The 27,519-nt window shown below is 33.6% G+C and overlaps 1 protein-coding gene across 1 annotated transcript in view; it reads left to right on the top strand.

Annotated features, from left to right (window-relative positions):
• Positions 1 to 27,519, top strand: part of LOC133181194 (uncharacterized) — a 113,385-nt gene that overhangs the window by 25,853 nt on the left and 60,013 nt on the right. Inside the window, exons 11-65 of the mRNA XM_061315732.1 lie at positions 1,781 to 1,883; positions 2,259 to 2,370; positions 2,532 to 2,695; positions 2,950 to 3,065; positions 3,308 to 3,469; positions 3,654 to 3,813; positions 4,020 to 4,210; positions 4,413 to 4,652; positions 4,911 to 5,025; positions 5,228 to 5,500; positions 5,635 to 5,907; positions 6,493 to 6,716; positions 7,553 to 7,642; positions 8,061 to 8,282; positions 8,563 to 8,760; positions 8,904 to 8,980; positions 9,737 to 10,013; positions 10,253 to 10,364; positions 10,516 to 10,624; positions 10,836 to 10,993; positions 12,924 to 13,048; positions 13,174 to 13,332; positions 13,771 to 13,957; positions 14,297 to 14,487; positions 14,977 to 15,207; positions 15,667 to 15,781; positions 16,084 to 16,353; positions 16,579 to 16,845; positions 17,087 to 17,322; positions 17,767 to 17,859; positions 18,070 to 18,284; positions 18,469 to 18,652; positions 18,827 to 18,903; positions 18,999 to 19,062; positions 19,171 to 19,380; positions 19,573 to 19,672; positions 19,884 to 19,992; positions 20,232 to 20,383; positions 20,678 to 20,775; positions 20,984 to 21,133; positions 21,244 to 21,424; positions 21,781 to 21,971; positions 22,092 to 22,304; positions 22,491 to 22,605; positions 22,932 to 23,167; positions 23,431 to 23,523; positions 23,810 to 24,175; positions 24,491 to 24,567; positions 24,697 to 24,760; positions 24,868 to 25,074; positions 25,250 to 25,361; positions 26,358 to 26,472; positions 26,669 to 26,814; positions 26,998 to 27,104; positions 27,278 to 27,442. Coding sequence (XP_061171716.1) covers positions 1,781 to 1,883; positions 2,259 to 2,370; positions 2,532 to 2,695; positions 2,950 to 3,065; positions 3,308 to 3,469; positions 3,654 to 3,813; positions 4,020 to 4,210; positions 4,413 to 4,652; positions 4,911 to 5,025; positions 5,228 to 5,500; positions 5,635 to 5,907; positions 6,493 to 6,716; positions 7,553 to 7,642; positions 8,061 to 8,282; positions 8,563 to 8,760; positions 8,904 to 8,980; positions 9,737 to 10,013; positions 10,253 to 10,364; positions 10,516 to 10,624; positions 10,836 to 10,993; positions 12,924 to 13,048; positions 13,174 to 13,332; positions 13,771 to 13,957; positions 14,297 to 14,487; positions 14,977 to 15,207; positions 15,667 to 15,781; positions 16,084 to 16,353; positions 16,579 to 16,845; positions 17,087 to 17,322; positions 17,767 to 17,859; positions 18,070 to 18,284; positions 18,469 to 18,652; positions 18,827 to 18,903; positions 18,999 to 19,062; positions 19,171 to 19,380; positions 19,573 to 19,672; positions 19,884 to 19,992; positions 20,232 to 20,383; positions 20,678 to 20,775; positions 20,984 to 21,133; positions 21,244 to 21,424; positions 21,781 to 21,971; positions 22,092 to 22,304; positions 22,491 to 22,605; positions 22,932 to 23,167; positions 23,431 to 23,523; positions 23,810 to 24,175; positions 24,491 to 24,567; positions 24,697 to 24,760; positions 24,868 to 25,074; positions 25,250 to 25,361; positions 26,358 to 26,472; positions 26,669 to 26,814; positions 26,998 to 27,104; positions 27,278 to 27,442 — 8,997 coding nt within the window. The remainder of the gene's footprint in view (positions 1 to 1,780; positions 1,884 to 2,258; positions 2,371 to 2,531; positions 2,696 to 2,949; positions 3,066 to 3,307; positions 3,470 to 3,653; positions 3,814 to 4,019; positions 4,211 to 4,412; positions 4,653 to 4,910; positions 5,026 to 5,227; positions 5,501 to 5,634; positions 5,908 to 6,492; positions 6,717 to 7,552; positions 7,643 to 8,060; positions 8,283 to 8,562; positions 8,761 to 8,903; positions 8,981 to 9,736; positions 10,014 to 10,252; positions 10,365 to 10,515; positions 10,625 to 10,835; positions 10,994 to 12,923; positions 13,049 to 13,173; positions 13,333 to 13,770; positions 13,958 to 14,296; positions 14,488 to 14,976; positions 15,208 to 15,666; positions 15,782 to 16,083; positions 16,354 to 16,578; positions 16,846 to 17,086; positions 17,323 to 17,766; positions 17,860 to 18,069; positions 18,285 to 18,468; positions 18,653 to 18,826; positions 18,904 to 18,998; positions 19,063 to 19,170; positions 19,381 to 19,572; positions 19,673 to 19,883; positions 19,993 to 20,231; positions 20,384 to 20,677; positions 20,776 to 20,983; positions 21,134 to 21,243; positions 21,425 to 21,780; positions 21,972 to 22,091; positions 22,305 to 22,490; positions 22,606 to 22,931; positions 23,168 to 23,430; positions 23,524 to 23,809; positions 24,176 to 24,490; positions 24,568 to 24,696; positions 24,761 to 24,867; positions 25,075 to 25,249; positions 25,362 to 26,357; positions 26,473 to 26,668; positions 26,815 to 26,997; positions 27,105 to 27,277; positions 27,443 to 27,519) is intronic.

Below are 27,519 nucleotides of genomic sequence, written 5' to 3'. Positions count from 1 at the left end.
TGTATCGTCCCAGCCCTACTGATTTTTAGCTCTACTGGTCAGAGACCAGAAGAGCTTATGCGATAGTAAGGTGTCCGTCGTCCGTCTGTCTGTCTGTCTGTCTGTCTGTCTGTCTGTCTGTCCGTCTGTCTGTAAACAATTTTTCAAAACGCTACTCCTCCTACAGTTTTGGTCCGATTTCAATATAACTTGGCACACAAGTAGACTACACTAAGATACATAATTTAGTGCATCAGTTTTTGATTTCGATGGACGTTGTTGCCATGGTTACTAAAAATAGAAATTTCTGTGAAATTCCTTTAAAACGCTACTCCTGCTACAGTTTTGGTTCGATTTCAATATAACTTGGCACACAAGTAGACTACACTAAGATACATAATTTAGTGCATCGGTTTTTGATTTCCATGGACGGTGTTGCCATGGTTACTAAAAATAGAAATTTCTGTGAAATTCCTTTAAAACGCTACTCCTCCTACAGTTTTGGTCCGATTTCAATATAACTTGGCACACAAGTAGACTACACTAAGATACATAATTTAGTGCATAGGTTTTTGATTTCCATGGACGGTGTTGCCATGGTTACTAAAAATAGAAATTTCTGTGAAATTCCTTTAAAATGCTACTCCTCCTACAGTTTTGGTCCGATTTCAATATAACTTGGCACACAAGTAGACTACACTAAGATACATAATTTAGTGCATTGGTTTTTGATTTTGATGGACGGTGTTGCCATGGTTACTAAAAATAGAAATTTCTGTGAAATTCCTTTAAAACGCTACTCCTCCTACAGTTTTGGTCCGATTTCAATATAACTTAGCTTACAAGTAGACTACACTAAGATACATAATTTAGTGCATAGGTTTTTGATTTCCATGGACGGTGTTGCCATGGTTACTAAAAATAGAAATTTCTGTGAAATTCCTATAAAACGCTACTCCTGCTACAGTTTTGGTCCGATTTCAATATAACTTGGCACACAGGTAGACTACACTAAGATACATAATTTAGTGCATCAGTTTTTGATTTCGATGGACGGTGTTGCCATGGTTACTAAAAATAGAAATTTCTGTGAAATTCCTTTAAAACGCTACTCCTCCTACAGTTTTGGTCCGATTTCAATATAACTTGGCACACAGGTAGACTACACTAAGATACATAATTTAGTGCATAGTTTTTGATTTCGATGGACGGTGTTGCCATGGTTATTAAAAATAGAAATTTCTGTGAAATTCCTTTAAAACACTACTCCTGCTACAGTTTTAGTCTGCTTTTAATATAATTAGGCATACAAGAAGACTATACTAAGATACATAATTTATTGCATTGGTTTTTGAATTCGATGAACAGTGTTGCCATGGTTACTTAAAATAGAAATTTTTGTGAAATTCCCATTAAACGTTACTCCTCCTACAATTTTGGTCTGATTTCAATCTTATTTGGCACAGTTAGAATACACTACGATACATAATATGTATTTCTGGTTTTTTTTTTATTTGGGTGAATGGTGTTGTCATGGTTACTAAAAATAGAAATTTCCCTGAAATACTTTCAAAACGCTACTCCTCCTACAGTTTTCATTTGATTTCAATATAACTTGGCACAGAAGTAGACTACATTAAGATACATAATTCTATTTATTGTTGCATGTTGCAATTTTTCAAATCCAAGTGCTACTTTTCTTTTGTTATACAAACAGACCAGTAGAGCTACAGTCTCACCAGAGACTTCTGGTTAAAAAGGCTTTTGCAATTTTTATTTTACTGTTCTTTGTTTATTGTAGATTATCCTACCAAGTGGAGCATTTCTGAAAGTGAGATTAGCCAATGAAAATTCACTCAGCATTTGGTTGTATCCCTCGTTACAAGATTTCAATATGACAGAAGGTAAATATTATTGCATTTGTTTATAGATTTATAAATTTCCTATAAGGCCTTATATAAGATTTTCATTGATAAATTTGGACTTTTAATAGTCAGTTGCATTCTTACACTTGAATCACACCTAACACAGAACTATCAAACAGGATATTTACATGTACATTAGAGCAAGTGTTGGCATCAGAAAAGTCTTTAAATTTCAGAGTTTTGTTGGACTGCATTATAATATTTTCCATGATGTATAAGGAAGGCCCACATCATTCCATTGTTTTCAACAACTCACAAAGGCCAAGATATCAATGAATACCTCTTAACTGTAGCATAGCTGCTGCCATTAAGTTGATATTTAAGATAAAAAGTTTCCTTGTTTTATTTTCACAGGTCTGTGTGGTAACTTTGATGGATCAATGAATGATGACCTCATTCTTAGAAATGGTTCTGTATATACACAGTCTGGAAATAAGTATCTCCAGGACTTTGCTTCAGATTGGAGGTAAACAATTTAAATTTGTTTCTCATACTAATGAACTCTTCATGTTTAAATTTGATTGAATTGGTTAATAAAAGGGCCAAATTAATTTATTAAATATTTTACTAAATTTAAACAATTCATTGAAAAATGCAATTTCATTGTATTTTCTGTAATTGTTTCAGTGTTGCTGGTGAGGAGAGTTTGTATACAGGTATCTGTCCTGGACTGAATGTCTCCCAGGGACTTCCAGAGAACAAAATGTGTGACTGTTCTGGTACTGATGTGTTCAGCTGTAGTGTGTGGAATCTCAACAGGGACTGCCAGGCTTATAGAAAGTACAAAACAGGTACATAAAAGGCAAAAAAAAAAAAGAACAAAAAACAGAAGGACCAATCCTACTTGTACAAAAACCATTTAAAAATAGAAATGGAGACAATAAATATCTTGCCAAAAAAGGCTTACTATTCTATAAAAATAACTAAGAAGATTATATTTGATAAAACAAATTATGTTCACTGTTGAAGGTACATGTACATGTATTTGCGAAAGACTTCATTTTTGCATCATGAGATGTTTTTGATGTTATTTTTGTTAATAAAGGAATGGACTACACAGATCAAATGTTTAGAAGTGGTGTTTATGCAAAGAACTGTCGCCCCAATACTACCATTCCAAGATTTATGCAAATTGACTACGTATCAAAGCAGAATTATCAGGTCTGTAAAACAGTGTTCAAAGTATACATGAAAATAACAGTTGGAGAAAATAACAGCAATCTACTTTAAAAGAACTTTCTACTAGAGGTTTTTTTTTGTTGAAAATGTGAATTCCTTTAGTTATGCCACCATGTATAAATACATGTAGTTAATATTGCAATTAAGAAGAAAAATGTTTTGACAATTTCTTAAGCATGATACATGGAAATAAGCCAGTTCAACATATTTACATTATTTCACAGTTTGTACAAGATGAGGCAGCATTTCCTGCAGGGTGGACGGCTCAGACAGCCAACGAAAGTTGTGTTCAGCACATACAGAAGTCTGCTGTTTACAGAGAATGTCAGAACGTGATCAATGTGGACAGTCAGCACTATGTGGATATCTGTGTGGAGAATATCAGGGTATGTTTCAAAGCTGCAAGTTATTTCCATTTTCCAAGGTAGAAATTCTAAATAATCTCTTCCATCCCACATCTGATTGCTTCAAAGTGTGCAGTCATACCAATGTTTACCTATGAGTTACAGTTCAAACTATTGAAAAATAATCCAGTAATTTAATCTAGTTGCAATATTTTGATTATGATAGATATCCAATGACTCGTCCTGGATTAGCACTATAGATTCTGTAATGGAGGAGGACTGTGTATACCAGCTAGACAGAAACTACAGTGTGGGGGTGGTCGTGTCTGATGTGCAGTCGGGCCTCTGTCCAGATAACTGTTATAATAATGGGCAATGTGTTAATGGTATTGATTTGACTGTACTTTTTTGAATTCTCAATAAAGTTGTGTAAATTTAAGCTCATCAAGCAGATTTTCATAAGTAGAACTTATTATATGAAAGAAATTGATAGAATTGATTAATAGAAATGTTTATGAAATACAGTTTAAGACTGTTGGTAACTTCATCTCAGGTAACTTGAGGTAAAACTTGGATTTCTATTATTTTTCAGGAGAATGTCGGTGTAATGAGGATTTTATTGGCTACAATTGTAAAGTGAACAAGACAGTCCCTCCCACTCTGACCTTCCTCCCCAATGAGGGAATCTGTAACACTCTAATGTCCAGCTGTAGACATGTGTTTGTTTATGGGGACACATTTGTTAACAGTCCACAACTTACCTGCTATGCTGAACCAGTGAAAGTAAGAACATATTTTATTTGATGCATGTTAAATGTGTTTTTTGTGCAAAGAACAGGAGATAACGCAACAGATTTTTTTTTCTTTTTACATTAATGACAGTTTATTTACTGCTTTTATTTGAGTCATTGAAATTAAAGTGAAATGTGAATAAGTAAAATTTTCAGAAATTGAAAAAAAATTGTTATATTTGCCCATCTTCCAGTTGTTTTCTTCACCAAACCAAGGAGGGTACAACAAAAGTGGTGCTTTGGAAGAAGTCCCTATAACTTCCAGATATACTGGTGCCACTCAGTTGGCATGTTTTTTGCCAACTTCAGAACCTTACCTTTTATATGTCAGCAATGTCAACACCTCCACCATTAAATCCAATCCTTTGTTGTGGTTGCCTCACAACCCAGCCTGCTACAACTGTTCTGCCAAATCCGAATTTTGCTTCATGAAGGTTAGACTATTTTGGATTTTTTTTTCTAAATGAGAGGAGGAAAAATTACTTCTTTACATGAATATTAGGAAGTCTTCAAGGAGTTAAGTGTTGAATTTACTAGGGTATTTTTTTTGAACTTTTAAAACACATATTCAGTGATTTGGTTTAAAAATGAATTAATCACTAAAGCTAGAATTTTTGCATTAATTCTTGTTGGGAACTGTATTGACATTTCTTGCTGTTGAGAAATCCATGAATACTGTGATTCCTCTGTAGGATGATGTATGTGTGATTGATGGAGTGTGTTACCTGAACATGACAGAAAATGCTAAGGACCCCTCCCAAGTGTGTGACCCACAAAAAAGTCAAACAGAATGGTCTAACAGGACAAGTAAGGCCATTTTAATTATCCATCCAGTATTGTTGTGTGCACAAAATTAAGAATGAAAATTTTTACAGATTTGGATGTTTTACCATAGTTACATGTACAAAGCTTGCTTTTATTTATTGTTCTTGAATATGTTGATACTTGTCCTTTTTAATGTTTTGAATATTGTTTTGAGCTTTCTTTATGATGAATTTATTATCTGCAGGCCTGTGTCCCTTCTCCATGATGCAATGGATAGAGATGAATTCAACAACTCTGGTTTTTCACAACGATAAAATCATCTCAAACATTGCTAATCTAGATGACTGTCGCAATGAATGTGTGACTGAGAAGGAGTTTAGATGTCAGTCTGTAGAGTACAATGCTGAAACAAAAGATTGCCAGTTGTCTCGTATTCAGGTCCGCGAAGCTGAGAGCTATTTACTGCAGGGAGATTTCAGTGAAGGGTGGACTTACAGTCACTGGTATTGTACAAAAGGTAGGAAGGAAAAGAAAAAAACAAATTTTTGTGTATTTGTGCAAGATAAAAGTTAATTTTGCATTGAATCTCATACTAAATGATAATGAAAATTAGTCCCTAGCTATGATTATAATAATTTGCAATGTTTTCAGATCCATGCCCATCCAAGAAGATTGAATGGAATCGTGATTCTAAATATGAAGGTTATTTCACTGCTGACAAGGACCTTGATATCCTGTATGATGTATGGAGGTATGAGGACTGCCGTGGACTATGTGAACGTGAACCAATGTGTAGAGCCATTAAATTCTCCCCGGAGAGGGGGATATGTACTCTCTCTGATGGAGCACGAAGAATTGACATGGCTACAGGAACTTATCAAAGCTACCCTGGTTGGGAATATCACTCATTTACATGTGAAGAAGGTTAGAGCTTTATAAAATATTAAACGTGACAAAGAATAACTCACATTTTCTTAGATGTTTATTCATTTTTTAATCAGGAAAGATATTTGACTTTGTTTAAACAAAAAGTTGTACAAAATTATCACAAACTTGGTGAAATGTCTGTAAAATTGGGACATCATTATTATGAAATCTTTTATATTGTGATAGAGGATTGTTTGCCAAAATTTTTCCTGCTAATTGTATTTCAGTATCAGAATTTTAAAAGAACTTACTGGTTAAAATATAGTAAATATCATAAGTTGCATGTATGCATCCCTAATATTGGAATCCATACTTTTGAACATATATTATATACTGTATAATGTACACCCCAAAAATGAAAAAAGTAAGTTTTCTCCTTTTATTGGTATGATCTACATCAAAGGAAGTATATATTAAATCTTTTTTGGACATTATAGGATGTTTAGCTCTTGAAAAGGGGTTTCATTTTTTTGTCTTAGGTAAAATGCACACAACCTCTCTCTCTAGACAAAAGTTGGGTGTATTAAGTCTGCTGTATGGGTGCAATTTCAAGAGCTGACTTCCATATGTTTTAAATTTCAGAGAAAGAAATAGGACCAACTGTTATGAATGCTGAAGTTAAACCCATATACTCAGGTTCAGGTCAGGATGAGGTCATTTGTGAATTTAATAAACTAAATGATGCCAGGGAAGTTAATTATTACATCCTTTGGAGGGTTGATGGGAAATATTTGTATGAAGATACTAATGTCACAGATCAAAAACTTCCCTCACAGCTGGCTAACAGCATTAAAGATGGAACAAAAGTAAGTCAAATTAATCATGCATTTAAATTCATCCAAATGTTAATTTAAAAAAATGTTCTTTTTGACAATTATTTTACTGTCAATCAGTCTTTAGTTGTAGTTGTGAGAACTTTATTGATGTATTATTTCTAAAGGTTGTTTAGATGTCATCTTCACAATGTCAAGGTTTTGTGATTTAGTTCCTCTACACAAAGGAACAGAGAGGAATGATAAACACAAAATATTGACATTGTGAAGATGTTCAGATATAAAAAATAAAGTATTCATGAATGTTTTGAAAGTGCTTAATATCATATGGAGGAAATGAAAAAATTGCCGTATAGTGGGTTTCTTTAGAGGGTGTAAAATTTTAGCTTTTTGCTAGCTCAAAGGAATGCCAATAACTTTGACAGAAATTTTTTTGGCTGGATTCCATGAAGTTGCAATCCAGTAAAATAATTTGGTACCACTTAATAAAAGACTGCGTAAGGTACTGTAGATATGTAGATATATCTTTCAGATGAGTCTATGGTACGTTTTTACATTTGAATACCAATTTGCACTGGATTTCAGAGAGTACATGTTTACAATTGTAAACAGCCAGGTGAAAGTTATTTTTGCTTGTGGTCAGTACTTACATGTACATGCAAGAGTGCAAATTTAGTGATTAAAATTTTAGTAGGCTTCTACCAAACCATTAAATAAGACAAAATTGGCACCATGCTTAAAATTTCCACTATATGGTATCTATTTTGGGTGACGATTGTCTTGGGAAAATAAGATCATGCAATCTCCAGAAAACTAGGATATGTGTATATAAGGCATGAGCATAAGTTGTTCTTTGGATACTCCTTCAGATTTTGTGCTCGGTGAGTGCTTGTTACAATGGTTCGTGTGACTCCAGAGGGAAACTATTCACCTCCAAAGAGTATGTGGCTACACTGCAAGTAAGTTTTTGTGAATTAAAAACGCAAAAAAGTGGATAGAATTGTGAAGATTCAGAGTTGTTACCACTGGTTCTTGTTTAAATCCCTTTCATTAAAAAAGGAAGATATTAATTTGTATCTCTTTGTCCATCTGTATATTTAATCTCAAATTTGTTTATGATACCTCCTAGATTAGTAGAAGAAGAGAGAGATAGACATTCCTTAAAATAGTTTTCTTCATGTCAAATTTCAAATACTGTGCTTGGTAAAATTTGATGTTTTTTTTATTTAGGTCATATTGCATGCTACTAAGCCTTGCAGAAGTTTTGAGAATGAATTGCATGTACTAAAAATCAGTTATTTTGAACAAGTTGCAGTAAGTGATGTTGAATGAAATTTTCTTTTACATCAGTATGAATACATTTTTATTTTGTTACAGATCGTAGGCAGAGACAACATTGACCTCCCAGAGGGAGCAGACCCAGAAATGTACGAGATCACCCCCACAGCTCCCCCATATGTCCTTTGTAGAGATCAATCACTGAGTGCCCCTGATAACTGTAGTATAAGATTGAGCACCAAGACTCCACTGGATAACAGTGAGCTGAAGTGTCCAGGAGGAAAAATTATCAAACAGTTGGCTGTCAGCATGTATCTTAAGGTAGAGTGGGAAAAACTAATCAGCTGTTACTTTTGTTCAGACGAGCCTTGGACTCCTTTACTAACAAACTCATTAACAGACTTGGAACATTTAATATCCGGACAGTCATGGAAGATATTAAACATGATAAGTTGGAGAAATTGTAGTTTAATGTATTATACAAATACATGTATATACTCTGAATTTACTTTTAAAAAAATTGGAGCTTTTGATTGGAAGACTTCTTATTGTTAACTCTATTTGTAACTGATATATCATATATCATATTTTTATTGTGCAGTCTGCAGACCAGAAGACTCCAGTTTGTTCAATGAAGATAACCAATGACAACTGGATGCAGGCTCATTATAGTGTACAACTAAAGGCAACAACAGACAACAAGTATGATGGGGATCATGTTAGACAGATGACATTGATGGCTGATTATCTGGTGAATGATAAAGCAGAGAGGGAAAATGTCACTAAAAAGGATGTTAAGGTTTGTTTATAAACTACAAATACATGTTAGATTGCTAAAAAATATAAGCAAATGATAGGTGTAAGATTTGAAGGTTAATTGTGTTTAAGGGTTATTGTCTCATTTCTATTCACTTTCTGATAAAATTGTCTGTATGATTGTAGGTTAATGTATTGGATAGAGACAGGAGGGCCCTGTGTATATCTGTAAATGATCCTCACATCACCACATTTGATATAAGGTAGGGTATTTCCTATAAAAAAAAAAAAGTAGAGTTTAATTTAATAACTTAGGTTGAAGCTTATTGTACACTAACAAAAACAACAAGGGTACATAAAATACATAATACATGATAGAGCAAATACACAGGAAAATTTGTTTTTAATGCATCTGTTGGCAACACATGTACATAACTTCACAATATCATGTACTAGAGCATTAAGTAGGGCTGAAACAATACACCCCCTCAACGATACAGTACGTATCGCGATACTTGTGTCACAATTCAATTTTTTCAATATGATACATTTTAAAAAAAAGAAACAAATCATAAGGTTAAAGAAAACATGCATTCAGATTTCAAAAGGCAAGTTAAAGAGGGTGATACAAGAAAGAACACTACTTGAGTTTCTGTAGATTAAAAGAGCACTTTGTTTGTGTCAATACTAGCAGTGGCAGCCTGCTCTGAAACTTTCTCCATCGTGTGTCAAACTATTAAAATGAGGTCGAACCCGATCTATTTCAAGATGAAACTTAACCCGATTATGAAAAAAAGTACTGAACCGAAAATCTAGGTAGTGAATTGAACATTGAACCGAGCAATAATATTGAACACTATCAATATTTCGGTAAATCGTTCCAGCCCTAGCATTAAGTTTCAAAAAATATAGCATTCATCTAATGTATATATATATATATATATATATATATATATATATATATATATATATATATATATTATTATAGAGAATATAACATATCATTCATCTAATTTCAGATATATCAACAACTTCTTTGAGGGAGAATTTGTCTTGTATCGACACAAGACACTTCCATATTCCGTCCACACATTCTATAGGAGTTGTAATGGCCGAGCTTCCTGTAACTGTGCCGTGGCAGTGAAGGCAGATGATGATGTCTTATTGGTCGATAAATGTGGCCCAACAGAATCTAGCACTGGGGGATTTTATCCAATAACAATCAAGCTTTTCAGAAATGGGATCTTAACACCAGGTTTCAAGATCTACAGTTATTATGAAGGACGTAAAATTAAGGTATGTCAAAGTTTGCCATTTGAACCGCAAAATGAAATAACAAGAAACTTGATCTTTCATTAAAATTAATCTATTTTGAAGAGGGGGGTTTAATAGCTTTTGATTGGAAATAAACACAATAATGATGTGAAAATTGAGGTTTTATAGTTGTGCATGACAGGTCTTCTACATTCTTGAATTTTATGAAAAGAACAATGGAATCTATCAGTGCAAAGACTAGCAAATTTACATTAATATAGGCAATCCTGCCAACTGGTACTACAGTGAACATCAAACGCAGCGTGATCAGGGGACAGAACTTTCTTAATGTCTGGCTCAAAGCTTCAGCTGCTGATTACAACAAAACAGAAGGTAAGGACTCTTATCATATTTCTAATTTACTCTTGATATTGCAGGTTTATAACACCATTTTACAAAGCTGGACAGTTCTTTTTCATACATGTATTTGACTATAATGCATTTCTATAATAATTATTATGTAAAAACTTTTTTCTGGTTTTAGGACTTTGTGGCACATTTAATGACAACAAAGATGATGATCTAACCATGCCAAATGGAACAATTTCCATGGAAACTTCTAAACAAGCACATGGATTTGCATTAAGTTGGAGGTATTTTTTCCCCCAATTTTTCAAGTATTCTTGCAAAATTGTCTTTACCATTTATTGTCACTGGGTTTAGTAAGTTTCAAAACTATAAATTTCCCAGTTTTGTTTTCTTACTAGAGCTTTGATACATATACACGTAAGTTGTTGCTAGAAAGGTTGATGATTATGATTTTTGAGTGCCCTCTATTTTTACCCATGTTAATGTCAAATTTAGGGTGGATCCCAAGAGAACTATTTATACAGGAGTTTGTCCAACAGTGAGAACTGCAAATGAGGAAGTTCAAACCACCCAGGAATCTTACTGCTTTTGTGATCAGTCCAATGACTGTGCACCTGGAAATGATGTCACTTCTTGTCCAATTGAATTTGAAGGTTTGTGCTTTTTCCAAACATTAGATGTTAAGGTGTGATAAGATGAGGTATGTGTCTTTTGAACTAGCAAAGCTTAATATAAGAAATACTACTGAAATGGTTTACACTATTGAGCGTTCATACAAATATTAAGACTTTTTGCTAAAGAAATTGACCTAAAAATGAGATTAGAGCATGATATTCAGTAAATTTTTTTTTTATGTACCGTATTTGGCCGAATATAATACGCATTGGTGTAAAATACGCACCCCCCTTTTTGAGCCTGAAACTGGGGGAAAAAACGCAGTTCGGTTGTATTATACGCAGCAGAAAATTTTACCAAGCGGTGTTCTGAACTTCTGAAAATCGCGGTAATTTGCTATCAAAATCGGCGCGGAGATAAAGTCCCGAAAATTTACAGAACACGATATTTTATTCAAATGCGTTTTTATTTCTTAATCTTGACTTTCCAATATCGCGGCAATCTGGAGAAATTATTTATTTTAACAAAGCATGAGATAATGTTGCATTAAAGTATTAACAGAGTTTATTATTATTTTTTTTAGCATACGGTGATATTGAAACTATACGTCGCCGTATTCTAACTTTTCTTTGTAGAAATACAAATGTAATTTTATTTCAACAAAGCACGAGATATTGTTGCAAGTTTAACAGTTGTCATATTTATTTTTAGTTTAAGGTAATCATGTTGAAAATTACGTAAATTTAACAGGGCAAGCGATATTGCAACATCAAAGTATTCATAGACTACGATTTTCCTCTTTTGAACTTGAAATTAATTAATTAAATAAATAGCTGATGTTATAAAAATAAAATCAAATTTAACAAGCGTGTAAAGTTATCAACACACCTCCAAAGCTGTGAAAAATGATGTACAAAGGTGGGATATATATGTCTTCATACATCGAGGTTATCTTCGTGGATATCTTATTTTCTACAGAGCACGAGTAAATGATAACACTTAAGTTTCAACATACTTCATATTTCCTTTCTTAACTCTCAATTATTTTAACACGATGCCGATATAAGATAAAGTAAAATTACATTTAACAAGCGTTTAACTGTTTAATGTGTCGTAATCACATACGAAAGATCATAAACCAACCCCCGATTTTTAACAAAGAAAATAATCAAGGCCATTAATAAGGGCAGTAAATAATCAGTACTCTAACTGTAAAAACAATGCTTTGGAGTTGGTAAACAATTTAATTGCCTGGAGGGGTGTTGAGGGGTAATTATCAAGTGACAAGCGCACGTGTTCACAACATTGGCTTCCATTCATTGGGACGTATAGAGGGGTGTTTATGTTGAAATGAATTTTCACTGAGTTATTTAAACCCTAAAATAATTTTATTTTATTGTATTTCATTAAAAAATGACTTATTACTTTTTTGACCGGTGTCTGACTGATTAGGTACATGTGTATTATGATTACGGAAGCACGTGGCAAAGGAATGTGTGAACATCTATAAATAACATCGTTAATGGCGGCCTACATGGAAACGATGAACATGCAGCTCAAAATTAATTTTAACTTGCTTTTAAATTTAATTTAACTATCAAAAGGTTATAAATATTACATTTTTAATGAGCCTACATTTCAACAATAACTTTCCGAAGTTTTAAATACGGCGATAAACAGCAGGAAATTGCATAAGTCTCTAGGTAATACTACGGTATGTGCGTATGATAGCCGTGTTTCACATGAAAGAAAAACCTATCAAAATCCCATTGTGGTGTAAAATACGCACCCCTTTCTCACAGAAAATTATTTTGGGAAAAAAGTGCGTATTTTATTCAGCCAAATACGGTAATAAAATCTTTTATATATATATATATATATATATATATATATATATATATATATATATATATATATATATATATATATATATATATATATATATATATATATATATATATTTGATAGATTCTGAGGACATCACTAATTCTCTGCTGTTACGGTCTCTGTTCCCTACCAAATGTAACAGAGAGCTTGCCCAGTCAACTTATCAATACCCAGATTTTGAGTACACAGCCAATGATATACCTTTGGTTAGTAGTTATTCTATCTATTTTATTTTTTTTGGTTTATAGATTACATTTAGAGATATGTAAACTATGTAAAGTATCAGACTTGTGTATAAAATATGATGGAGAACTACCTGGTTTGCTTAAAGGTGTTGACTTGGCCTACAAAGAGTGGACTTAAAGAGAGTCAAGCCAGGGGTTTATGCCAGGTCATCTATATTCAAAATTCAAATGCAGCCATGACATGTAAAAATATCCCAGGAGTGGACGATGAGGCAGCAACTGAAAACTGTGTGGAGGATATCCAGGTAATATGGCTCAAAAGACATGACAAATGCAGTATTTACATGTGACCATGACTTTGAATGTTTCCTTCTTAGATTTTGAATCTTACTGAGTTTTGAATTTTAAAGTAATGTCTCCAATATTTTTTAAACATTTGTGGTTATGATTAGAAGTTAGAAATTTCTTAAGTGTAACAAAACTTATGTCTAATCAATTGTATGGCGACAAGATTTAATTTCTTAAGTTTAGCAATACTTATGTCTAATCAAATGTATGGCAAAAAGGTTAAATTTATTGTTTGTGAAATGAATAATTTACCTTTATTCAGTTTTACATATGCTTTAGTTATGGGGTATACACGCATGAAGTACATAGTGAAGATATTTATTACTAAATTATATTCTCTTTAACCATAGTTTTGATATTGGAGAACTTTTACTCAAATTAATTTTTTATTGTAGATAACAGATGACAGTCGTTGGGGTTTTACAGCTGTAGAGAACATTAAGGAGATGTGTGAGGTACATTTGATGTACAATGTTAGTCTCTGGACCACATCTGCAGGGGAGATAAATCCTGCACCACCTGACAATGTAATGTCTCAGCTTTGCTTAGCAGAATGTGGAGGTGCAGGCACCTGTGAAAATAGTAAGTTCTCTCCTTGAAATTCATCTGTATGAAATTTACAATTGATGTAAGTGGCTCTTAGCTGGTATGTGGTTGCTACTTAGTGATTATAAATTATTGTTGAAGTCTTACAATTGTAGAGTTTACACATTTATTTTTATTTGAAATATGTGAAGAAACAAGTTATTAAGCAGTATTAAGGACTGATAATTTTGTGTAAAGATTGTGGCTTCAAGAGAACAACAACCAAAAAAAAAATGAAATCAGATAAAAAATGATTTTTTCCAAGCTGCAGTATTACGCACTCAATTGTACATGTATCTTAAGGAGTAAGTATTAAAGAGTATTTGTAATTTTTAGGAACATGTAAATGCCAGGCTGACAGAGCTGGCTTGGACTGCTTTGTGGAGAGATTTACCGCTCCTAATTTGTTTTATCTCGGTGGCAATGGCCTGTGTGACCTGAGGACCAGTCCCTGTGATCTTATTACCATCTACAATAACAACACTGAAAACAGCCCATTGCTGAACTGTCAGTTCACAAAACTAGAGGTATACTTCATTCCAGTCATAAGTAGAAATAGTTCTTCATTTTGAAAATTACATAAATATTTCCATGTATTTTCTACAGAATGTCACATGGTATCAAATGGCAGAAAAAGTAAACTGCTATCCTTCTCCAATGTAACAGAATTTAATAGAAAAAAATGTAGGAACTAAAATAGCAAGATTAGTTGAAAGTGTTAAATAATCTACAGAATTTGCTGTACATTTATAGTGATACCTTTGTAATGTTGGGGAAAATGGTATCTTTTGATATAGTAGCAAGTCAATATATTTTGTCCCAAAACCAAGTCATATCTGAAGTTTCACAATCCTCATACATGTATCAACTTAGGAATTAGACAATAAAAGAGTTTTTGATGATTTTTTATTTACATGTACCTGAAGCATCAATAAAATGTAAATATGATGGAATGTATTGTACCTGTTGTAAATGCATTAATGTGTTAATGTCATTGGTCTTTTTATTGTTTTCAGCAAAATGAGACTGGCTTCATCTTAGATCCAACAAGCATGAAATCAGTTAGTGCCAATTATGTGACATTTAATGAACTGACATGTAAACCACCGACTGTTGGAAGTTATGAAGTGAAAATAGGTAACAACGGAGCTAATGAATCAAGTGGCAGCAGTGGCCCCGCCTACTTTTTGGTCTATGACTCACTGTGCTTTGATTGCAACATCAACACTCTCACATGTCAACAGAAGGTAAGCTTTTTTTCAGATTTAATGCGAAGGAAGAGAATTTAACTCACTAAATAACACCAGATATTTTTATTTTCTAAGTACGGAAAGTAAAATTACATTGTGTATCATTTTAGATTTGTGCATTGTACAAAGTTACATACATGTACATGTATTTATATAGTCTACTCTATTAAGAAAGCAATAAGAGAGAGAAAAGTAAATATTCTGTTATATATTAAATTTTTCTTGAAATTGATGAAAAAAGTTGTATATCAAGGTGAATAATTGGAGCTACATGTAGTTAATTTTGGCTAGACAGCTTTTTTTTTTTTTTAAATTTTAAACTTAGTGAATGGGATTGGGCAGTGTAATAAAAGTGTATGAAATGAAAACAAATATATATGTTTGCCTTCATAAGAAATTACTAGCATGCACAAGTTTGTTTTGCAAAAACATCTTGTTTAAATCTCTTTTTAACAGACCACTGCATGTCTGATTGATGGAAACTGCTATGAACCAGGGGAGTATAACCCCCAAAATGCTAGGCAGTTCTGTGATCCTAAAGTCAACCATACAGAGTGGCAGCAAGCTGAGGGTAATATGCCATTATAATTATCAGAATCAAAAATGAGGATGTGAAATAACAATCTGTATTGCAATTATTGCCTCTGAATATCCTCAAGGGGACTGAGTTTGTTTCAAAGTATTCAAGTGCTGGAGAAAAAAAAATTGCCTGTTGGTATGGAACCAGTAATTTTACTGCACACATGTCCAATGAAGTAGTTATTTTTTAGTGACTTCTTCTCCACTGGTCAGGTTTCCCATTGATTCAAAGCTTTTAATCAGGAACTAAATTTTGATGACATAAATGATTAGTAAAAATTATGTTTGTTTCAGATTCTTGTGAACTCCTTGATCTGGAATGGTTTGTATACAACATGAAGAAGTTGAATAAAGGCTTTGAGATTGAGAGTGTGGATTTGGATGGAAACCTGAGCCGCTGTGATCGAGCTTGTCTGGATTACTACACCAATCCTGTTTGTCACAGCTATGATTTAGACAGTTCCACTAACAACTGTACACTGATGACTGCTGATTATATCTCTAAAGCTACACCACTAGAGGAGTCAGCTGATAATCTCCACAGAGAATGGCAGTGTCATAATGGTGAGGGAAACTTAATTATATTTATAATTGATGATAATTAGTATGCAAGAGAATTATTTCATTTTATCTATAATTCTTTTTTAGGAATATTTAAGGTGGGATGGGGTGTTCTTGTTGTTTTGGTCAGTAATTAGAATCTGCAAATAATTGTTCTTTTCAAAAAGTGAAGGAAATGCATACATGTAGGTCAAAAAGTACAAAGTCATGTTGCCATTTTTACTTCAGATCCATGTGGAAAAAGAGGCATTACCTGGATCAAAGAACCTGGTTACGCCATTGACAAGTATGATGATAAAACAATAAACAATGTCCTAACAGCCACAGGATGTAAACAGCTCTGCTTGATGGAGAAGTCATTCTTGTGTAAATCTGTGGAGTATTTGGCTGGGATGGGAAAATGTGTGTTGTCCAGGTCACAACGGCAAGATGTGGCACCCTCTAATTTCATCAGGTGGCCCGGTTATGTGTATCATGAGTGGTCATGTAAATCAGGTGAGAATATGTGGTTGCCACAATAAAAAATAGAGAGTGAATTAAAAAGTTAAAGTGATTGGATTTTCAGAGTTTAAACAACTAGCAGTTTCTCCTTTTTGATTAAGTACATGTAATTATGTCTTTAATATTAAAAAATAACATTAAGCTGATATAAAAAAAATTGTCTAATGTCAAGTTGTATTCATAACTTTAGCTTTAAAGAATGTCTTTATAAACTAAATGTCATGATATTTTATAGGAAATGACTATCCAATCCTGCCTGCAAATCCTGAAGTGACACTGGCTCATCAAGGAGAAAACACAACTCTTGTTTGCAAGTTTCCCACTGTAAATAAAACAGAGGACCTTACATACACTGTTCGCTGGATCATTAATGGTCGGGTAGTGGAAGAAACAATGCTGAACAACCAAACAGAAAATGTGGCACTTTACATGAATAAGACGTATCTACACAGTCATAAGTTTGGCACAAAGGTATTGCCTACTATTTAAAAAGGGACTGAAACATTTTTTTATGTCAACTATGATTTTGCAGTTTAGTTACTGTGAAATCACTAACTTTCATGGGGTATCAATTTCGTTGTTTTCGAGGTAAGTAGAGACACCCAAATTCATGTCCACCAGGAAATGTAAATTGTTATATATATAACTACTCAATACTTCTCCAACCACGAAATCAAATCCCTCAAACCAATATTTTTCCATCAAACATCAAACTTTTGACCCCATAAAATTATGTGCTTTTACAGGAGCTGATTTGTTGATTTCATAATTTTATTTTGAATTAGATTCTGTTTGATTGATTTTTTTTAATACAGGAAAATGAGAATCTAGTATTATAAGGATACGTTTAAAACTGAATGGATTTTAAAAATGAACTACACTTTAATTTCTATTTGATGTTGTTTTTTTTTGTAGTTTGCCTGTGGTGTGTCTGTTTGTCTGTCCAGTAGCTGTAACACAACAACTGGGGCCTTTAGGAGAAGTGAACAAATCGAGATTAAACTGGAGGTACTATTGTACACTATTTAGTTCTTGTTACAAAAAAATTCTTAGATTGAAAAATGGGGAAAAAAATTGTTTAGTATGTAGAGAGGAAATAGTCCTTAGATTCTGAAGAAAAGAGTTTTAAAATATGTCTCATAGTTTAGTTAATAACTTTTCATTTCTTGATAAGACAGTGATTATGTAAGCCAAAATTTATTCTTTATTGTCATAAAGGTGACCCCAGAGAAGTCATTGACCCTGATTGAGGGTGAGACTGGTAAGCCAGTGTTGGTCCAGATGACTGTTCCTCCCTCCTTCTTATGCCCCCTTGACACCCCTCATGAGGAGTGTTCTGTTCTGGTGTCCAGTAGAGCTGTCAGGAATGAGAAGACATTGACCTGCAGAGACAGATCTGACATGCAGCAGGTTGTGATCAAGTCAGTGACAAGGTCAGTTAAGACACAGAAGATAGACAATGATTATTTTATCTGTCCAGATTGTTAACAGAAACAGATTCATATAAGCAACCTCAAATGTATTATCATTTTTCCTATAACTTAATTGCCAGTATTTGGATATTTTTTGATACAATCAATTTACAATTGATTTAAATAAGTTTCAATATTTTTGCAGATCTGTAAATGATTCCTGTGGATTTATGATAAATAATACAAACTGGAGGAACTCATTTAAGCTAATGCTGAAAGCTAAAATTGATGGTCTGTATGATGGTGATGTTATGCAGGATGTCAAATTACTGGGGAAGGTTGTCATCAGTGGAAACACTTCAAGAAGTTCAGACCTTCATACCCTCAGTGTAAGCAATAAAGGGGGTTCTGGGTTTGCTCTGTCATTGATTTGTACAGTAAAAACTTATATAAGTATTCTATCAAATGTACTTGAAATCTGTCACAATGTGCAGTATGTACATCTCGCTTAATTATCACAAATTGCTATGTGAATGTACCATGTATGTGGTATCTTCTTTTAGGCTACAGTTGAAGACATGGATCGTCCATCCTTATGTAGATCTTTGAATGGACCACATATTACTACTTTTGATGGAAGGTACATAATGCAAAACTTTGAGCATTCTTACAAGCAAATTACATGTTTCTTGTATTATTTTTAAGTTTCTGTAAAATAATAAAAAATATTTTCAGATACTACAACAATTTCAATGAAGGAGAATTTGTCATGTACAGACACAATAATATGCTGTATGAGGTTGGTGAATTCTCACATCTAATGCTCATAGGTGAAATTTTTAAACCTGCTGGTCAAGCTATTCTTAAGTGTTTGGATCTGTATTACAGAATGTGTTTCTATTTTCAGGTGCGTAATTTTAATCGTCGCTGTAATGGACGGGCTATTTGTACCTGTGCAGTGGGCATTAGATCAGGGGATGATGTGGTTGTGATTGACAAATGTGGCAAAGGAATGACCCAGCAGGCCAATCAACCAATCAGAGTGTACCTCTTTAAGAATGGAGAACTAAGTCCTGGTACAAAAGTGTACAGACAGGCTGAAGGAAGAAAATTTAAGGTGTCCATAATATTTCTAGGATAAAATATCTAAAACTGAAATTAGAAATATTATAAAATATATTTAAAATGCTGGTATGTTTATAGCTTTGAGATTTCATTTAAAACACATGAAAACAACTGTTAGCTGTTATTTAGTTTTGTTTAATTTTATTGTGAACATATTGTATCAGATTTTTTTGTGTGTTCACAGGTCATGCTTCCCAAAGGAACTTCGGTAACCATCAAAGTGTCCCCAACTGGCCTTGATGTCTGGCTGCAGGGATCAAGTGTTGATTTTAACAGTACTACTGGTAGGCCAAAATTTTCATCAACTTCTCATTGTCTGATACCAGAATTTAGGGTGTCCTCAGTGGACACTAAATAGATGGAAAATAAGTTCATTCCTAAAAGATGAATTGACTTTAGACATACATTACATGTCAGATTACCTCTTCATAAAATTTATTGGATACTTTCGATGTAATTCTTTTTCCAAATTTTAATTTATTTTACTTCATACAGGTCTTTGTGGTAATTTCGATGGTAGAAAGCAGAATGATTGGACACTCCCAGATGGCTCTATGTTTGATGTTCCAGGTCTTCGCCCAGACCCATTCTCTCTCTCCTGGAGGTGTGTAAAATTATCTGTAAAGGGATTCTATTCCTTTTATTCAATATTAAAAGTACAGGATACTGTATATGTGTGGTGAAACCAGTATATGAGAACCTTGCTATAGACTTCAAAGATTATGAGGAAATTAAGTAAAGATTGCTAACATTTTCAACATTGCATGATAAGAGATTTTCTTTAGAATGTTAGAAATTTCAACTCAATCCTTTTAGAATATACAGTATTCCTTCCCTTTTTAGAGTGATGAAAAATGAGAGTCTGCTAACAGGGTCATGTGACCAAATGACGGTAGTTGACCCAGATTTATGTGACTGTCCATTAGGGGATACTTCTTCTTGTCACTCTGGTGCTTGCTACCAGTTATGTCCCCTGAACAGAAAACAACAGAAAGGTATTGTAAAACCATCATTCTTGCATAGATAGTGAGTACATATTGTTCATTATCGTACTTTCTATCATTTAATTCTTTTGAAAACTTGAAAATCATCTTGAAAAAATCATGTTTTTGGGAAATAACTGGTCATATTCATTAGTGTAAAATAGATAGTTTATATGGACTCTAAAAATTTGCCCTATTTCATTTTAACGATATCAGAATATTGTATTTGGCAAATTTTCAAAGTCTTGTATTGTTTGATGTATTTCAAAATCAAAGTAATTTGACAAGAAAATCTGTTTGCTTTAGATGACCTAACACAAATACTGGTTGGCAGATCTATGTGCATGGCATCTGTTGGCTGTAATGAAACAATGTATGAATATGATGAAGAATACAAAGCAAAGGTATGTCCAGTGTAGGTGAGAGAAGGAAACTAAATATATAGTAATTTTAAATTCATAAAGAAATAAAAAATGATTTTTAAGAGTTGCATGCATTAAAAGCACTCTTTCTCTTGGAAAACTTGTAGATATCTGGTTTCAAGTCTCTAGTTACCCTTAAAAGTTGATAAGCTAGGAAAAACAAGAATAGAAAAATACCTTCTTTGTTTAGGATGTTGACTGGCCCACTATGTCTAACGTCACTTATGAGATGGCCAGAAATCACTGCCTTAGTGTTCTGGAGAACAGCATGAGGGCCTCTCTCTGTTCCAATGTCACAGACACTTCAGAAATCCTTGACCTTTGTATAGCAGAGATCAAGGTAAGCTGCCTCAGACAGGACATCAACTTAATTAAAAAATTTTCATTCTTTGTTAAGTACACTGACACTGATCAGTACACTGATTGTTTGTTTTATTCCCATCTCTGTAGATAGAGGACTCATTTAATTTGGCCTCAACTGTACTAGAACATTTGGTGGAGATCTGTGAGGTTGAGTTGACACGTAATGTGAGTTTATGGACAAATGACAGTGGGATGCTTGCTCCAGATAGCTCAATTCTTGGGAAGCTCTGTCTTAACAACTGTAGTGAGAGAGGACAGTGTGTGAATGGTCAGTATAGAAAAAAAAATCCTAGATTATAGAGTAACTTGCAATAGCATCAACTTATTTAGTACATGTACCTATGCTACACTTGCTGTAGATCATTTTAACATTAAATTAATTGTTAACTCTGTATAAGCAGTATCCACTAATCTCAAATGTAAAGAAAATTTGCAAGTACATGTATGTTGTACACTGTGATAGTTATAATTATTTTGAATGTTAAGAATGCTGTAATCTTAATATTTGAGACAGTAGAGTTGCCCTTTTTGGCATATGTATGGTTAATGTACTATAACAGTACAATATATTTAATAGTTTCATGAATTTTGCCATTGTTCATACAGTATCTATGCTTTATATAGGGACATGTGAGTGTGATCCAGATTTGGGTGGTGCTGACTGCTCTGTCAACATGACAGTGGTGCCAGATTTATGGTTCCTCAGAAATAATGGACTTTATGACCTCAATGAGAGGCAGTGCAGTGATGTGGCAGTCTTTGGAACAACATTTGTCATGTCGGACAAACTCATGTGTAGAATCGAACCAGTTAAGGTAACAGCTGATTTACTTTAATATATTTTAAACTTGCAAATTTTATATTCTTACAAAGATATAAAGCATGTACGGTAATATGAACTGTTTAACAAACAAGAATTTTCTGTCTGTGCATAGTTGTTGGATGGAGGTTACAACAGAACAGAAGAGGAAATATATGTTCCTGCCATCCTGGTGACCTATAATGAAATACTCTGTCCCCTTCCATCCAGGAGTAGCTACTTTATAGCAGTATCTAATGACAACAGTACTTGGAGCTCATCCAGTCTTCTGACTGTATTCGACAGCAGGTGTCATGAGTGTACAAGATCTGGAATGTGCCGATTCAAGGTCAGTTGGAAATTTGTTTAGATTTAGATGTTTTAAAATTACACTCCTTTTAAGTATGATAGAATCAAACCAGATCATTGGGAAATATTGTTCATATGAATGTTACAGATGTGTTCATATAGATTTCATTTTGTTTTTTTATGGCTAGTTTGATGAGATTTAATGCTCTAAATGATTCTTTTAAAGGAACAAAAATGCTTTATTGAGAATGTGTGCTACAACATTGGCGAGTTTAACCCCATCAACTCCTCTCTGATTTGTAATCCTTATGAGAATTATGACATGTGGAGTGTCAAAAGAGGTAATATTTTTTTGCTGAAAATTTACATATTTAACTGTCATAGGTGTAAAATCTTTCTATTCACAGTAGAATATTATGTACTAGATGTATTTTTCTCTTATACATGTATCTGGATTTGCCCATGCAGTACCCTGTTAACTTGTATTAATATGTTAATTACATGCAAATGTTTTTTGCCTTGATAGTTCTGTTTTCTTGGAGAGATAGATGTATGAATCTAAGCTGATTTAATAGAAAATACAATATACTTCATCTACAAGTTTAAAATGAACAAATTGAACTAAAATATCTACATGTAGATCTGTAGAATTCTTCTTTATGTGCAGATCATCCTCTTGTCCGAGACCAACCTGTGCTGTCCACATCTTACAACCAGACCACTGGTCAGTTCTTGTTCAGATGTGAGGGAATGGTCAGGATGGAGAATGCTACCCAGTCATTTGTTGTCTGGACTGTTGATGGAAAGGAGAGGATGATGTCAGAGGTCAACAGAACAGATGACAGGAAGTTTACATCTGACATATCATACCAAGACTTAGCTAATTTCACCTATGGCTCCAAGGTAGGCTGCAGTTGTGAGAGACACTAGTTATTTCCTTAATACATGTATATTTAGTAATGGATTTTATTCTGTTGTTTTTCAGAAAGATTATATGAAGCTTAAAATTACATTAGATATTCATTTTCATTCATATTATGTGTAATGTATAATATTTAATGATAGCTGCCTTTTTCATACATCATTATCATGATTTTATAAAAATTTTAATACATGTAGCAGCTAAATAAATACTATGGTTAAAAGCTTAATGTCTCATTTTGTAGGTGGAGTGTGGAGTAAAGGCATGTTTTATCAATGACTGTGAGAACACAACCAGCCCTATCCTGAATAGCAAACCCATCACTTTGGCTGTCAAAGTAAGGAAAGAGACCATACTATTGATTGTTTGACATACAAGTAGTGATTTCTGGTGTAGGTACAGTGTTACAATGAAGTAAAACAATTACAGATTTAGGGGGAGAAGGACATTATATTTTCACTTGTTTTAGAGCTGATATACACGTACTATAACCAGAATCTGTCCGGGGAACTTTGTGATTACAAATAAGTTTAGCCAGAACTAATCCAGTACTATCAGTGATTTTGTTGCAATTTGATTGGTATCATTAAAACAGCAGTTAACAATTTGTTTGATGTTTCCAGATTGTTGAAAGAGATATTGAAGTTGTTGAGGGAGGTGAATCCTCCAACATTGAAATTGAGTTGGAGTTTCCTCCCTTTATCTTCTGTTCCGCGGATGACTGTGAGGTCGTGGTGAGACCAGAAGTCAGAGGAGACAAGGAGTTGAAATGTGAGGACAAAGGTGTGACGCAGATCTTAATAGTGAGGGATTCAGAAAAGGAGGGACTGAGGATAACAAGGAATAACTGGAGGAACAGACTTGTGATCCCTGTACTGGCTAACATGGACATGCTGAAGGATGGGGACCAAGAGAGGGAGTTAACTCTAGTCTCCTTTGTCAGGGATGGCAATATGACAAGTAGAAACAATATGACAGCAAATATAAAGGTATTTGTCACTTGATCTTAAAGAAAAAAATGAGCTAAAAAAATCCTGGAGATTTAGACAATTTGGTTACTATGTAAAATATTTCTTAGATGAAAGCTATCAAGATTAACCAAATGATACTGTACTTTAAGAGATCAAGGTTCAATAGGTCAATAATATATTGCTAATACATTAGATTTTATTAGAGAAAACATGGAATTTGTGCCTTTTTTGAGAGAGAGATCCAGAACTTCTCTCCTCTAGTTGAATTTTCTTGTGTCAGTTGCTTCTCATAAACCATTGAACATTACTGTGACAAATATTATTCTCATACAGGTAAAAGTTATGGACAGACATGAATCTCACCTGTGCAGTTCTATCAATGATCCACATATGAGAACACTAGATGGAAGGTAAATTCTTTCATGATGTTTCTTTCACAATATGTCATTTGAAATATAAAATGAAATTTGATATCTTTTTTTTGCCATTGGAAAAATCTATGCATGTGTAAAGCAAGATGTCATAATTTTACTTTACAGGAAATATAACAACTTTTATGAAGGTGAATTTGTGCTGTACAGACACACTACAAGTCATTATGAGGTAATATAAGCTAAAGACATTTTTAAGAAGTTTAACTTTGCGAAAGAGTAAACATTTGATGTTTGAAATTCTCTGTCATACATTGGTATTTCTGTCCTTTTTTTTAGGTACGAACTTTCTACAAAAATTGTAATGGAAAGGCCTCCTGCAACTGTGCTGTAGCTGTCAAGGTGGATGATGATGTCATAGTGATTGACAGGTGTAGCCAGGTCAAAGGTGGAAAGGTCACCACCAAACCTATTCAGATCAGATCTTATGTTAATGGGGAGCTAACTCCAGGATTCAGAGTCTACCAGACAGGACAGGAATACAGGGTGAGAAACTGAAAATGTGCTCATAGGGAATAAGTTCTTAAGAAGTTTTGTCTTACTTCATTTTTAAAGTAAGAAATATGCATTCCATCCACAAAGGAGAAATCCCAAAATTCACTCCATGACATGGGTTGTCATTTGTGTGAATTTAGCACTGATCCTTTTGTTTTGTATTTAGATTTATATGCCCTCAGGAACCTATGTGGTTGTTAAGAATGGCAAGAGAAGAACAAGTCAATTTCTGAATGTTTGGCTCCATGCCTCGCCTATGGACTTCAACCGAACAGAAGGTGTGACTGATGCTAAATCTGAAATAAAAATCTGTAGTTAATTAGAGTATATAAAACAATAGCTGCAATAATGTAGCCCTCCCCGATTTTTTTAAATAGGATATTTTCAGGTGAGGACTACAATTCCACTGCATCTCCGTAATGGTGCAAATATATTTTTTAGATACGGACGACTGCAGGCAAAATAAATTGTTTTTGCATTCAACTTACTTCCAATGAGACAGAATTTTTATTCACTGTCAACATCATAGCCCTTTATACGCGAAAACCATGTAAAATAAATCTGTGTGTTTACCAGTTGTTCTCCTCAGCAGCCATGACAGTTCTCGCGTGATGTACTGAGACTTGCGCTTGAAATTTAGAATCACTTGATAAAGTAAATATCGGTGTTGATAAATGTTTGTGTTGTATGATATCACTAAACATCGATAAATAAAAGCATTCCATGGGATATTTTTTCATATACAGTGATATTTATGCTTAAAATATGGGAAATCCTAAATGATCCGCTCCCCTAGATCCCGAATTCTCATTGGTTGTCCCAAAATAAAATCGATCAAGGTCAGTAAACATGGCGGATAAATTCAAGTTGTGATGTTGACATACATGAAAAATAACCGATATACGGATTGTTCTGTATATTTTTGGATCAATTCATGTCTTGCATAACTACATTTTATGAGTTCAGGTAACATATGTTAATAAAATACCCACTTACTGATAATTTGAGCCGAAATCGGTGCGGTAGTGAATCACTCCCGCACTTGCACCATTACGGAGATCCTATGGAGTTGTAGCCCTCTCCCAAAAAAAAAAAAAAAAAAAAATCGGAGAGGGCTACATTATTGCAGCTAATAAAACAATGATCAATCAAACTGATGACCTAAAATTCTCACTTGTTTCTGTATATACAGGAATAACTTTTTAATTGTATTGATGTTGATATTAAATCCATGCCATATGTTATATGTATTCCTTTTTGATTGATTTATCTAGGACTGTGTGGGACCTTGGACAATAGAAAAGACAATGATCTAATGAAACCTGATGGTACTGTAGTAAAAACTAACCAAAAACGCCCCAATGCCTTCTCCATCAGCTGGCGAGTCGAGTAAGAACAGTTCTTTGTTTCATGATAGTATCATGACATGCCCTCAAAATTTAGTCAAATTTTCAAATCTTTTATAAAATGAGTGCCCATTTTACAAAAACTCTAAGGAAATACAATTATATACATGTATTAGAATATTCAATGGTCATGAGATACCAAAAACAGACTTAGGAACTCAAGATTTGACTATTTTTAGCCCTGAAGACACTCTATTCAATGGATTCTGTCCAGACTTGACTTCTGATGTAAGGACACCAGAGATGTTTTACTGTGACCCTGTCAATAACTTCACCTGTTCTAAATTGTCTACAGACTTCACTTGTCAGCAGACAAAACTCAGAGGTATGGACTTGAAGAGAAAATAAATGTATGATTGTAGAAAGATCAAGTACTTAATAGCTCTTATGACGGTGTAGAACTTTATCATTCATATTTTCTTTGGCACAAATTTCTATATAATAAAATTATCATTCATGATTTTACTTTTTCTGTAATTGTTTTACAATTTCATTTTAATCTCTGAAGGCAAAGACATCACAGATGAAGTCTTGAAATTTGCAATGGCTCCCAAGAAGTGCATCACCTTGCAACCCCAGATTGTGTTTGAATATGATGTTAACTATACAACACCAGTGAGAAACTTCAAATAGCTTTCATTGCATTATTTCTGCTAGTGCATAAATGTTTTCCATGTGTTATTATATACAGAACATTTATTCTAAAGGAAGCTCCAGTTTGTTTCTGACTTTTTGAGTTTTTTTATGTTTTAAGTGTAAATTTGAAAGATTAAACCAAATTATTTCAGGAAATTGTTTGGCCCAGGAATGGTATGAATGCATCCATGGCTTACCAGCACTGTTTAAATTTTGTTTTAAACACCAAGATTGGTTTTTCCTGTAACAATAAGACAGGCCTATCTGCAGCCATAGGCCTGGAACTTTCTGTGGAATCCTGTATGGAAGACATTGGAGTGAGTTTTCTCCTTCTTTTGTTCTTTTTAACATTTACTATTCAAGCTTTCAGCAAATAAGAAGCAGGTCTTTAAGA

This window comes from Saccostrea echinata, unplaced genomic scaffold (assembly GCF_033153115.1).
Source record: "Saccostrea echinata isolate AGI-Se365-2 ecotype Australia unplaced genomic scaffold, CSIRO_AGI_Sech_v1 ptg000008l, whole genome shotgun sequence".
NCBI classification, from domain to species: Eukaryota; Metazoa; Mollusca; class Bivalvia; order Ostreida; family Ostreidae; genus Saccostrea; species Saccostrea echinata.
This window is presented reverse-complemented; position numbering and strand designations above follow the sequence as displayed.